We start from the raw sequence: 14,691 nt of genomic DNA, 5'->3' as shown, positions 1-14,691 counted from the left end.
GGGGAAAAAAATACAAAATTTTGAAAAGTTGATGATTTCTCCATGAAAATAATAATAACAATATTTCTAGGGGAAAAATTAATAGAATTCTAAATCTTATGACCTAATAAAGACCTACATACCATTTTTAAACTTTGATGTTAGGGTGACAAATTAAAATTTTTGAAGCTTAAATTAAATCAGAATTATGTAAGTTATGAAAAAGGACTGAGGTCTCTCTTACCTGCACAGCTCTTGTATGGATTTCCAAGGGTATACTCAGGACAGAAGCAAACAGGATTTCGAGCAGGGTCACACATTGCCCCAAAGCCACAAGGATTTGGCTCACACGGGTTACGACGCTCCACACACCCACGCACAGTGTTTGGACTCTCAAAGAATCCAGGCAAGCAAGTGCATTTGGAGAATCCATTGATCACAGTGCATTGAGTGTTAGGTCCACAAGGATAAGGATCACATGGGTGAGTTGGAGGGTGGCATGATACAGTTGGTGGGTTGCCCTCATATTCCGGGAGGCAAAAACATAATGGAAGGCCGGATACCATTCGGCAGCCTGAGTTGGGACCACAGGGATTAGGCTGGCACTTATCCCCCTCTGGTACTAAAGGTAGAAAGTGAAAAATAATATGCATGGATTAATTGAGAATGAAAATTTAATGTTTTGTAATTTAACTTATACGTTTTTGGTTTCAAATTTGCTGCTCCAATATTTTCAGGCCTCCCTAGGGTAATTTATGACTCACCATGAAGTTAGCATTAGGCCATCACCAAAGGATAGAAACCTGACTGTAATGTGTCCACAGAAACTTAAAATCATATGATTCAAATGAGCAAGTTGAAACGTATTGACACAAAAATGAGAAAAATTAAGAGATAAATAATTCAATAACTCGAGCACTTACTGCAATTTCTGAATGGGTTTCCAGTTAGTCCTTTGGGACAGAAGCAAATAGGATTTCCATTATCTATTTCACACATTGCCTTGATTCCACAAGGATTAGGGTCGCATGGGTTAGATGGGGCTGAAATTAAAAGTTTACACCATTAAAAATCAAGGAACTTCACCTGTTATCCATGAATGTAATTAAATTATTCCCATAATATTTGCTTACAATATTAGCTATAGAATCAAATTTTCATCAATAAATACAATTATGTTTATCAATACTAATTTAAAATGATGCAAATAATTGTAGATCTACACCTCAATTTAACCAATGAATAAATGCATTCAGATTTGCATTTTTTGAATGAGTGAAGTGTGCATAAATATGCACTCACCTTGGCACCCAGCAATGGGATTTCCTGTGTAACCTGGAGGACATTTGCAAGTGGCAATATGATTCACAACATCGCATGCGGCATAGGGCCCACAGCGGCATGGATTCTGACATTTTCCATTGATACATGCCTCAGATGAAGGGCACTCTCCATCATTTCTGCACCCAAGCACTGGAAAAGTTTTAACAATTACATATAAATGTTGTTCAACACATAGAATCAAATATATGATAGAAAGGGAGTGAAATAATACTATGTTTCAACTTATACAAAAATCTAAAATTATTTGTGCTGACTGATCAAGCCATCTTTTCATTGAATAATGGGGGAAATCAATAAAAACCTTCCAATTCACAATTAACATACCTCGACTGCATTCAATGTATGGATTTCCATTGTAGCCATCCACACATTTGCACTCTATCCCATGATTCACAGGCACGCATTCAGCATTTAGACCACAAGACTCCTCAAAACAAGGGTTTATGCAAAGGCGGTTCAGCCGATCACATAGCTCATTTGGTGGGCAGTCTTCATTATACTGACATATGGGCCTGGGTGATACAACTGTAATCGGACAAAGCATTGAAATGCAATAGCAGCTAAAAACACTCTGAAAGTTTAGAACATGCTGATATGAACAAGAAATTCAATTAGAAACAAAATATAAGAGACTTACCTGGTAGGCACTGAACAAAAGCATTTCCATGGAACCCCTTGGCACAGCTGCAGTCTGAGGCATGGTTGGAATTCACACAAACAGCATTCTGGGCACATGGGTTGTGTACTTCACATGGCTTCTTGCATGATCCCTTAATGCATGCTTCAACTATGGGACAGTCTGAGTTGCTTGTGCAACCCACTACTGCAGATCCACAAAGGATGCAGACACAACAGTGCAAGGAATAAAGTATTTACAAGCGTAACAGAAAAATCTTAAGATTTAGAATATGCATGCAATCTATAAATTAGTGCACACAGGTGCTGACAGACTATAAATGCATTTCTTTTCAAGTGTATATTTCCTGTGCAGTGAAAACAATCATGAAAGTGTTAAATGGTTAAAATTAGTTCATGAACAACTTTATATACAATTATCAAGTAACATTAAAATTTGAGCATGTAAATTATTTATCTATTTGCTGATCATGTAAACCTTTTTATTGATTTACAAAATTGAGTTAATATTTTTAGCCAGGCTTTTGTTCATCCTGCATCACATTAATAAATATACATGTATATTAATTGTTATAGTTTATTTTATTAAATGTTTAAAATGAACTAATATTTTCCAAATTTAGTTTGCTAATTTAAGCATAGGTTATTGACAACAATTCAACCAAATATATTACATTTTCAATGTACAGTCTTTATGATTTGGATAAATTTTCTAGCAAATATTCATACATTTACCTTTAAAAATAATTCTACAATTACCAAATCAAATTTTATCTTTGATATATTAATCCATGCACATATTTGAGTAGTACTATCAATGACATGAATGAACTAACTTGAAAATACTCAGCATCAATAGGAAATTGATTATTTTAATGCCAAATGTAACAATTTATACATCAAGGGACTCATTAAAATTGCCATTCTCTGTCTAGGGCTTGGAACAAAAAAAGCAGCATACTTTTATCACATATCTTCTGAGTTAGTGAAAATTAAAATTTTTTCAAAGAAAAAAAATAAAAATTAAAAGTTCAATGAACATTTGTTTTTTTATGGTTAAAGAGCAATTCAATTTGCATGCTTTAAACTAAAGGGGTTGTCGACATATTTGGGCTTTGCTATACAGATGCATGTAAATGATTAGGAAAATATTTGGCATGAAACCAGTCATAAAATAGCAAACTTCTATCAATAACTAAGACATATTGTATCCATGGATTAGTTTCTTACATGGGGTAACCAGGAGGCAGTTTATGGCTGGGTTTCCCTCAAACCCAGCAGGACAAGTACACACTGGCCTGTGGGCCATTGTATGACATTTGGCAGTGGGAGCACAAGCCTTGGCAAATTCACACGGGTCCTGGCAAAGCGACCCATAGCAAGCCTCTGAGCCCAAACAGTCGTTGTCTGACTCACAAGGCTGTGGAGCTTTTGGCGTACCTGGGGATTCTGGTTATGAGGATGTAATGGGATGAGGAGGCAAAACATTAGTGCAAAAAAGGGATGCCATGAGATTTGTTCACCAAACATGACATTGCAACAACACCATCAGTTGATTAGTAAAGTTATACCTTGAATTACAACAAATTAAATTTTTCAATATTTTCGGTGATATGAATGACATTATAAACTAATACCCGCAGTCTATCATGATATTCCAATTTCTTGGTTATAATTTAAAAAAATGTGGGTCATATAGGCTTATTCTTAATATTTTTGAAGATGGTTTCCGTAAATACTGCTTAAAGTGCCTTAAATTTTTTGTACCATAAGAATAATAAATAAATACTACTTATAAGGAGCTGAACTACTGAAATATACAATTAAAGCTATAGTTCCATATGGACCTTCCTAGGACTATGCTTTACACCATTTGCTCAATAATATACTTTCATGAAGATTACAAGTTGTGATTTCAAGGTAAAACTGTGGAGCTTTAATTCAAATATTTTTTTATGGCTTGAAATTATTTTAAAGCAATAATTAATGATTAAATCAGTCTTTTAATTGAAAAAAATCCCAAAAGTTGGTAAATATGCATGCATTATTATCCAAAACCACCATAACTTACATAAGTTAAATGGACTGTACATGGTAATGAAATTGAATATACAATGAAAAATTTGACTGATTCTGTAATACTTTTCTTATATAAATATCATAAAATATTAATGCTGAAAAAACAACCTGCTCATAGTATGTACTCATTTTGTGGAAATTCAGGTATTTTCCTCACATTGTAACTACTACATAAATGCTTGATTTAAGTCAATCGCAAGAAAGGAACACAAAATAAATCACAAAATAATTAAATGCTTGATCTTTACCCCCCTGGCACTAATTGCAAAAAAGGATATTTATGCCATAATACAAAATTGTAAGAATATAAAACCAATTTCTTAAAATGGGAAAAGAAAACGTAAAGAGGTATTACTAATATTTAAAAAAGGCATGAGCTAACTGTAATCACCCAGAAAAATATCTAAGGAATAATAAGGTGCAAAAGTTTCCCAGCTAATATTTGAAAGACAAAAGTTGACAGTGAAAGAAAAGGTGAGAAGATTTGACAAGTGAGTTGTTTGATAAACAACACTCAAGCAATGAATATATACAAGTGCTACAAATGGCTAGAGTCTAATTTTAAAATATCCCAGAGTAACCAAAGTTTAAGAAAGTGAACTGAAGATTGAGATTTGTGTAGTTGATCAAGCCATTAATTTTCATATGGGTCCAACAACTCCCTCCGTTTGAAGGAAGACCTCACCAGACACATGATCAGCATCCTCGACTCTAGGGCGTGGAGGAAGTTGTGTTGGTGTTGTTGTACCATCCCCAATCGTACTTTCAGTTGTAAACCTGGAATCCATGGTGGTTGTAGAGTCTTCCAGAGACTCAGTGGGAGTGGACATGTCCTCTGTAGTCATAGAACCCAAGTCTGTAAACTCTGTACTGTCAGTGGTGGGATTCAATGTAGTATCTAAGTCACCAGGATACTCTGTGGGAGATGAACTGGAGCCATCATATGACTCTGTAGTAGTTTCGATACTGTCAATTTCTGTACTAGCGCTAGTTTGCTGTGTATCCTTTTGGGATGTGGGGGCTAATGATGTTAGAGTTTCATCAATAGTCGTACTTCCAACATCTGAGTAACTAGGCGTGCTTAATGGTGATGAAGTCTCTTGATCAGTTTCAACTGGGTAGTCTGAGGTAGGTGTTATTTCTGGTTCAAGGTCAGGAGATACCTGTGTGGTGTAATCAGGTGTACTCTCATCTGGTGAACTGGGTGACTCTGAATCTTCATCGACAGACTCTACAGGGCTCTGCCATGTGCTAGATTTTGCCTCGTTGGGAGGAGTAGTAGCTTTCGGGCTAGTTTCAATGCTTTCTGTTGTTTCTAACTGAGGATCTGTTGTTTCATCACTGGATGGTGCTGGAGTCACTGACTGCGTTGTTGTTTCTTGGGGCATTGTGCCAACATTTACCACCTCTTCTGTCGTCATTACAGGGAAGCTTTCAGGTGTAAAAGGTGGTTCAGGTGATGAAGTCTGGTCAGTTTCTCCATTTGAAGTCTCAGTGGTTGAATCACTTTCAGGTGATACAGGGAAATAGGGGACATCAGTTTCAGGAAGTTCTGTACTAGTGGTTGTTTCTGGTTCAAGAGTATTCTCTCCAGTAGGATAAATATCTCTTTCAGTAGATGCTTCAGGAGTTAGTTTGAAATCCATTGTAGTAGTATCAACTGGCTCTTGAATGGGAATGGGAGTTGTGACAGATGAATAGTTAATATCCTCAGTGAGAACAGAAGTCTCACTTTCAAATGTTGACATTTGTTGTGTAGTAGTTTCAGAACTGAAAGTTCTGAAAACATCTGAACTATAAGGTGAGGTGGTGTCAATGGAATTTGGGATTTCTGTTGAACTCTCATCAAATTTCTGCTCAGTTGTATTAGGGATATCAGGAGCATATGAACTACCAGCCCCATCAGTCTGTGTCTCATAAGTTGTATCAGGGGAATCAGTTTCAGTAGGGGCAATGACCTCAGTTTGAGATTCATTAGGTCCCACAGTCTGTGGTTCAGTTTCTTGTGTGGTTACCTCAGTTGAAGTGTTCGGGCCAATAGTGGGTTCAGTAGATTCTGTTGCCAGCAGCAAGAGAGTAAATAAATACAGAGTGTAAATTTTACATTATGTACACCAATACCATTACGTTTGGAATAAATGTACAGTTGAAAAGTAGTTCACTGAGAAGTACATAAAGTTTTAAATGAAAGTGATTATCTGTACATCAATGAAGAAAGATTCAGATCGTAAGTGATTATAATAAAATGTGAAAATTACATATTTACAAGTATGTATAATCTAATTTAATCACAGGAATATTAATTGAAACAATTTAAGTTATTAATTTTGAATGTTTAAATTTTACAGTGTTTACTATAAATACCAGAAAGAGATTATGTACAAGAGTTTATGAAGGAATTTGGTTTTCTGAGAACCATCAGTTGACTTATATGAATCGATTGAAACATAATAACATGCTTGAACATATGCAGGTACTTAAAATTTCATAAATTGGAAAAAAATTACCTCAAGTAAGAAATTCAGAGAAAACTGCTATGGAGACAATGAGCAACCCAGTTCCAATAATAATCAATAACAATATATACATACACTTTTATAAGAAACAAAATGCAGAAAATGAATAGGTATTATTTTAAGCAAATACAAACACCAGGTAAGTACTATGAGGGCTAATATTTCACAAATTTATTAGTTTGCCAACCACTTGTACCCAAAATAAAAGCTATTGAAATATTTAAACACCACCTTGCATGCCAATGCATTAGTGCATGGTTTATTACATGACTGTATAGCAGCAGTTAATTACAATGCAACTACTACACAGGAATTAAAAAGAATATGTAACATTTATTATATTCTTGAAAGGAATGCATCTTAATTACTGTAATACACTAATTCGGGTAAAAGTTAACATTTAAGAAAAATTAAATGGTACAGGATAGAGAAGATGAAGAATATGGCAACAAACTATAATAAATATTCTCATTACCTACTACTATTTCTATCCTGCTTGTATACAAACCAATCTTTCCAATCCTCCTGTTCTACACCAAGGTCAAAAGATTCCCAAAGAATAATCAGAGATAGGAAGATTGATACAGCAAATAACAAAAGCACTGCAGAAATTCTCAGTTGATCGCCAGAAGGCTGCAAGTTTTGTTTAATTCACTCATATATGCTCAGAATTAATAACTTTTTCTCAACTTAATTTGACAGGAGAGATTTTTGTTGCAATCATGGTTACTTATTTTGGATACACCCCAGTTACCATCTTCCTCAATATAAAAAAAATATATCCAAATGCATAAGCATTAATGAACATAAATGTACATGGATGAAACAGAAAACTGCTTCAACTCCATAGCACATGCCTATGCTTGAAACCCAAAAACATAAATAACCATGGCCCCACATACATATGCTAAATATCCATGAATATATCCATCTTTGGTGAAACCATTTCATACCAATCACAGGTAAATCACATTCATGAATGAAAAACTGCATCGCTTCCAAATTAGACACAAAAAAAAGCTAAGCGTGATGACCACCCATTCATGCCCCTTAGTTTTAAAACTCCTCATAGTAAGTCCTTAATTTACTGAATATGAATTAATGTTGTTTGAATTTTACATGACCAGAAAAAAATTGCTTCTCAAGAACTACCAAGCTATTTTGCTGTGGTGAACAGTTACAAAGACTATTTCGAATCAATCTTATAAGTATTAAGTAAATAAAATAATTCATTGTAAGACTATAAATACTTTACAAAAATACTTATTGACTAGTATTACATTTTCTACATAATTTTCATATTGGTGAGTTGTTTACTCCAAGGCACTCTCAGTATATTCCTTTTGCATACATCAAATATGATTTACTTACATGCTAATTCAAGTGATGTCATGTTTTCCAACAAAAAAAAGCTAGAGTAAATCAAGGACTTACTTGATAGTAACATTTTCTTGATGCATAAATGAAAACGCTATGAGTAATTTTGCCCCAAATAAATCTTAAAATGAATGAGGCTTTCGACATATAGGTACTTCTGCAAGCATACCAAAAAAAGTCTATCCCTAAGAGAAAATGAATCCCAAATTGATTGAATAATAAAAAGAAACTGCCATTCATACCAAAAATACATGCTCCTGTCGTCCTGTCACAGTTTACTCCTGAAGGACAGTGGTCACATTCTGCAGACAAAATTGGCTCTTCATCTGAAGCACAAGATATTGAAGAACAAATGTTGAAATGAAAACCTAGAATTCTGATAAAGATGATTCAAATATATTATGAGAATGAATAAAAAACAGCATACCAAATGGCCGACAGTTGCATCCATCACAAGTAAACCCAGGTCTACAATCAGCATTCTTTTGGCATTGGCACACTGAAAAAAATTACCATACCAGACTAAGCATCTACATGATAAATTAACTAAGTGAAAATGATGGAGGCTACTAAGAATTTCTCAAACTGAATGATGAAATGTGACACCATTTAATACAAACCTTTAACACAAACAGGTTGATGATCTTGCATTTGACATTCCTGATGTGCTTCACATGGGTTTGCCACTATGCAAGGGCTCTGACACTTTTCATTAATGCAAGCCAGTTGTGTTGGGCAGTCAGTATGCTTCTTGCAGCCAATCACTAAGGTAAAATAGAATAACTTTATCATTCTTATTCTTTGAAGATCAAATTAGTATACAATCACTGAACAACTAGTAGTCCAAAATTCCTTTTTCTTTGCACACAAAAACAATAATTATTTTGAAAAACTATTTTATCTGACAATAAAACCTACATTACTCACTGATTAAATTATACTTTGCTTTTTACATTATGGCATTGATGATGAATGAAGATAAAAAGATATTTTATTACCATGTTTGTCAATTTTTATTTAGGTATCTTTATTTTTTCCATATACATTGAAAAGGCAAAAATTTAATATTCCAAATGATTCACGAAATAAATTAAATGAAAATTTTAATTGGAATGAATCAGCACTAACAAGATACAAAAACCTGCAATAATACCAAACTGTTTTGCCGATTTTAAACTCAAGAGCAGATAAGGGAAAAGCTGTTTAATCTGGTATCTGAAATATTAAAATAATCTTTACCTATTATTATTTATTCACACATCAGAGAGAAAAAAGACAATTAATTAAGAAATAACTAGAGACATATATAATCATGGTTTTCTTTTAATATTGATCATATGGATCATCCATTGAATGGAATGGTGCCAAGAGAAAAATGAACATTTTATGCTGATGAAAAAATATATTGAAGGTAGCAACTCCTGTAATACACCAAACCAACATTTTAAGAAAACCTAGTCACAATTTTCACATCACACAAATCTATTTAAGTAGTGATTAACATTTTATATACCCCAAATGACCCAACATGTCACCTAAAGCTGTATTTATTAAATACTTGGATTACAAAAAATAATAGTACATACCACTAGAACAACCTTTTAATATAGCACTCAAAACTTCAAAATCAGAGGATGTTATGGTTATTTACTCAAAGCAAAAAGCAAATGGTAGCGATGAAAAGCAGTTAAAATGCATTAGTTATATATACCACCAGAAAAAGTAAAATACAGCTGCAGGCAAAGAAATACAGATACATATCGGCTCTCATTAAAATTTGAGCTGGAAATAAAATTATTAAAAATTTATTGAAGACATGTAGAACCTGGTAAAATAAGAGTTGCTGTTTTAAAAATAAAATCAGTTGAAAATTAGGAGATAACAGTCACTGGACCAATTTTATACATAAATGGGAAAATAACACAGAAGAAAATACAAGCAGAGGGAAGGATTCAAAGATGAGGACACACTCAAAAGCAAGATGAAAGTCATTCCAAGATAATTTTCTTGTTAAACAAAGAAATAAGAATTGATGCAGATTAACACCATACTTCATTTGATTTTCCAATATATGTATGCCTAAAACCCACGGACCAAGTAATTAACCACTGTCCTGAATCAATGAATTTTGACAAATAATATCATCATCAGATTACAAATAAAAAACGTTTTGAAAGTCACTAAAATGTGAAAAGTGGAAATTTACTAAGTTCAGCTCCATTTACAAAATGAAAAGGATGGAAAAATTGCATGTACAGCAGTGAAATATACATCTACTCACTTGGAAATGGAATAATATATAGAATTGCTTCCAATATTTTGGGTCATCATCCCATCCATTAAACTGAAGATGTAAAGAGAATTATAAATAATGAATTTATGATAAAAGCCTGAAGTTACATTATATATCAGCCTTTTGTGATAGGTTCTCTGATGCTGTATTATTAGCTACTGGTATGCTTAAGTGAAAACTTCAATTCTCAAGAATGCCACGTGTAATCGTATTAATAGGCCTTATGGTAATTTTTTTCTCATAGCTACATGAAAAATGAGAAATGCATGGCTGAAACTAAAATATTTTGAACTTAAAAATTATTTCAAAAGTCACTGGATATAATCAAAAGTAGCAGGTTTAACTTGGAGGAACAGTTGAAATAGAAAGTTAGGTATATTCCACACAATTAACATTTATTGCATTGAATCATGATTTCAAAACCATCACATCATAATCAAGACAATAAGTGAATTCCATGAGTCTCAGAGTTGTCTAACATGGGAATAAAGGAGAGAAGAAGAATGAAAAATTTAGGGGGGACTACAGAAGTGACTGACCAAAGCCATTGATATTACTGAGAATAATTGCATAAATTGGGGATTTCAATGCACATAAAAATTTTAATTGCTCTAAAAAATTCTGTTAGTGACCATTTTGCCAAATACAAGAAGCATCTCAGGTTTCAAATCACTCTGGTAGCTGTCTCAATCAGCTGTTTAGGCAAAAAGATTTGCTGTCTTTATTTAACAGTAGTATCATTTGTGTTCCCCACTTCTTACATTAAAATTCTTCCTGATTGTTTAATATAAAGACTATTGCAGTCCTTTCAATGTACAAACATAAGCATTATTTTTGTCCCTAAAATCTTCCTGGTCTTTTGAGTTAAACAAAAGTTTTCCTAACCTAGAGAGATTTTATGGGATAATTTGAAATAGTCTCTCGACATGTCTAGTTATTTTATGAGCGACATTTCCCATAAGTTATAGGCTGCACATCTAGGAGGTCTATCAGGGGGACAGTAATGAGATTAATGAGATTTTCCTTCACAAAACATCTGATGGAGACTGGTTAACACAGTGATTTTGAGCCTAAAATTTTACACATGTTTGACAATGATTTTTGAGAACATTTGAAATTTTGTACATTGAATTTTCCTTGTACATATCTCCCCTCAGTAATGACTACCTTTAGGCTTTCACCTCAGTTGTACCATGTGGCACCACACTTCTCTACTTCATCCCATACAATTTTCACTGTTTTCCCTTCCCTCCATTTCCCAGTTCCATTTAATTCTACTTATTCACTGATCTCTCCCTACATTAATCCACCCCATTTCCCATTCTCCTAGCTTTAAGGGAGGTGACCAATAGCTGAGGTCATTCCCTCCTATCTATGACAAATCTGTGACATTATGTATTCACTTATTATCTTCATAATAATGTGGTAGTATCTAAACTGAGGCCAACACAAAAATTTAAATTGTGTGGGACATACCAAGAGCTTCATTTCAAGATAGTCACTGTATATAATTACACTTTAATTACCATGTTACGAAGAAGTTTGGTGTATTAATCACTTTTGCATTACATTTCAAGAAAGTTCAACAGGGCACAAAAGAACAAAGAAGGAAATTGCAACCTAAGCAACATATAAGAGAACAGCAACATCACACAAAAGATTTCAGTTCTAATGAAGTGTATTTAGGTTTGGAATGCATGTGTGAATAGAGTCATTTTTCTTGGGTTTAAAAAATGTAATTTATCAAGAAAGATGGCCAAATGTAAGGCAAACAACCTTACTATATACGAAGCCATGCCAGAGAGGAAACACATATGTTTACAAAAGTTTGGAGTATAACAAGACAAAGGAGTACAAGACAAGCATACCCAATGCTTGCATTCAAAGCGGATCATGGGAGGACATTTCCACCTTCCCAATATAATGCTCAGGTTCAGCAGAGATGCCCCATTCAAAAGAGATAATGTTTCATGTCCCACAATGGCTTAAAGTTTGATAAGATGGATCTTTAAATGAGATAATGAATGAATAGCAAAACAGCAGCCATGGCTTGCCTTAAATAGATATTTCCATCACCCCAAATCCTCCCACCATGAATGTGGACTGTAATTTTGGCCACCTACATGCCATTTCGTGTGTTTACCTGGGTGCATTTTACAACCAAGTGTGGCTGGTCTTTGCTCAGTGGGGCATAAACAAACAGGCCTATGTGATTCTGTCACGCATGGTACTCCTGCAGGACATGGGTCATAAAAGAAACACGGATTCATGCAAATGCCCGAAAGACAAGACTGCCAATCCAAACAATCTGAGTCAGATTTACAGGTGACATCATCTATGGATGAACTGTTGTTTTGGTCTGTTGTGTTCTGAGTCAGAGTGGAGTCTAGTCTTGAAGTTGGGGAACGGTTGGTTGTGTAAGAACTATTTTGTTGCGAATAAGATTCAGTTGAAGTCTCCTCCACTCCCGTATATCCAGATTCAGAGGAAAGGACATTTCCTTCAGTGGTCGCCATGTCTGGCTCTTCAGTCATTCCATCTACAACAGTTGTGTTCATTTCATTATCTTTTTCAACTTTCTTATCTATCCCTTGAGTAAAAAAATATATATCTTTGTCAATTGAGGTCACTAACTCAGTTACTGATTCTTGATCAGTTGAAACTGACATAGAGGAAGGATTGATGACAGTGGTAGCAATCAAATCGAGATCAGTTCCTGTTGTTGCAATGGCTTCTGGTGAACTCTGAATGGTAACTTCACTTTGAGGCGTTGGAAAAATAGTTTCTTCAGGGACGCTAGTGAAGCTTGAGAATTCTGTGGCTGATGGTTGAGTGGATCCTGTAATTCTTTCATCATCTGTTGACAAACCATTTACTGAATATACATCCCCTAAAGAAATAAATGTAGTTGCATCCTCCATGTTTATGGGAGTGGTAGTACCTTCAGCAAAAGCAGTTTCATTGACAGTGCTCACATTTTCTAACGTGGGTGGAGGTGTTTCCTGTAACTCCTTATCAATTGGAATAGGAGTGTTAGCTGCATCATTTGGATTTGTTGTAATTTCAGTAACAGCTAGTGTATTTTCAAAAGTTGCTGGAAACTCGGGGCTTGATTCTTCTTCCTTTGAAATTTCTGTAGAGTCAGATGTTTTTTCCAAATCTCCTCCAGGCATTTTGTCCATGGAGCCTTCTGGTAATTTTGTTACAGTAGTAGAGTCAATATCATCAGTTAGATTCTTACTACCTCCAGGACGAAGAGTAGAGAAATCTTCAGGGAGATCAGGTTTCCATGTGATATCAAGTACTGTAGTTTCTCCACTTGGTTTTGTTGTTGTCTCTCCTGTTACCATAGTGGAAATTACACTAGTTAGAGCAGAAATCCAACTTAGGGTTGAGGAAGTAAAGTCACTATCTGAAGAGAAAGTTACTCCTGGCACTGCAGTAGTAGGATGCTCAGTCTCATAGTCATCCTTATCCATTTTTGGAGTCATGTCATCATTTATGCTTTTGAATCCTGGCATTAAAGTGGAACCTGCTTCGGGTCCTGTACGACCCTCCAATGGTGATTCTGTAGTAGGTGGTACATTCTCACTCACAATAGAAGGAATAGTTGTTACTTCCGCTGAAAACTCATTCAGGGTTGTTCTTATAGTTGAGGCATATACAATTTCAACTGCTTCTGTGGTAAGAGTAGATGGAATGTGTGTGTCATTCAGCAAAAATGAATCACTATCGATGCCTGGATATGATGAAGAAACTCCTGATGCGTTAACAGGAGTGATTTCCACTATTGTTCCTTCTGTTGCAGAGCTGCTAGTATTTTCTGATGAATCTGGGGGTGCTGATGGTGTCTTCCCATCTTTTGGTGTTCTCATTTCCATTTCTGAGCCACTAGGAGTCGTTGAGATATCATCAACTGCCAATACGTCATTGGATGAACTAATGAAAATGCTTTGCTCAGTGGATGAAACTGATTTGGTTACTTGCAGTTCATCTCCTCCAGGTGTAATAGATGTGGATTCTTGAGATGCTGGGGTAGTTTGAGCTGAAGTAATGGCAACATTGGGTGAGGATACTTCAAAGCCATCTATTTGCTTTGTGGTGTCATAACCCAAAGATGTGTCCATCTGCTCCCCCTTGGTGAGGCTAGATTCATCATCTGTGACTGAATTTATAGTCTTTTGCGCACTCTCTTGAGAAGTAACTTCTGAAGCAATCACTTCCATAGTTGTAAATGGCTCCTGAGTAAAATCATCCATTTCAAAGTATGGGGTCTGATCAGTTAATGCACCTGTTTCAATTTCTGAAGAATTTTTGTCTGATGGAGATTGATTCATACTCATTTCTGTAATTGGTGCATCTGTGGCATAACTTTCTAAACCAGTTGTGGTAGCATACAGAGTGCTCCCAACTTTATCGCCTTTGCTTGATTTTTCCACTGATGTCACTGTTGTCTCTTCCAGTATC

At 35.0% G+C, this 14,691-nt stretch overlaps 2 protein-coding genes across 2 annotated transcripts in view; both read right to left on the bottom strand.

Moving 5' to 3' along the window:
• dpy (fibrillin-like protein dumpy) overlaps positions 1–14,691 on the bottom strand; it is a 463,637-nt gene that overhangs the window by 139,706 nt on the left and 309,240 nt on the right. The window contains 7 exon segments of the mRNA XM_071590673.1: positions 224–601; positions 903–1,022; positions 1,282–1,452; positions 1,648–1,835; positions 1,957–2,143; positions 8,174–8,251; positions 8,552–8,695. Coding sequence (XP_071446774.1) covers positions 224–601; positions 903–1,022; positions 1,282–1,452; positions 1,648–1,835; positions 1,957–2,143; positions 8,174–8,251; positions 8,552–8,695 — 1,266 coding nt within the window.
• On the bottom strand, positions 3,155–7,547 carry LOC139692027 (mucin-2-like). The gene is made up of 3 exons (XM_071590038.1): positions 7,508–7,547; positions 4,724–6,094; positions 3,155–3,408 (listed from the first exon to the last, which is right to left on the bottom strand). The coding sequence occupies exons 1-3, from the start codon at positions 7,545–7,547 to the stop codon at positions 3,155–3,157; spliced, it is 1,665 nt and encodes a 554-aa protein (XP_071446139.1).

This window comes from Hetaerina americana, unplaced genomic scaffold, assembly GCF_022747635.1.
Source record: "Hetaerina americana unplaced genomic scaffold, ioHetAmer1.1.p SCAF_4, whole genome shotgun sequence".
Taxonomy (NCBI): domain Eukaryota; kingdom Metazoa; phylum Arthropoda; class Insecta; order Odonata; family Calopterygidae; genus Hetaerina; species Hetaerina americana.
This window is presented reverse-complemented; position numbering and strand designations above follow the sequence as displayed.

Excerpts from the sequence above, each read along its gene's own strand:
- LOC139692027 (XM_071590038.1), bottom strand. The coding sequence starts at position 7,547 with ATGCAGTTTTTCATTCATGAATGTGATTTACCTGTGATTG. Across the intron at positions 6,095-7,507 it reads ATGTGATTTACCTGTGATTG|AATCTACTGAACCCACTATT; the intron begins GTATGAAATGGT and ends TGCTGGCAACAG. Across the intron at positions 3,409-4,723 it reads GGATGCTGATCATGTGTCTG|AATCCCCAGGTACGCCAAAA; the intron begins GTGAGGTCTTCC and ends CCTCATAACCAG.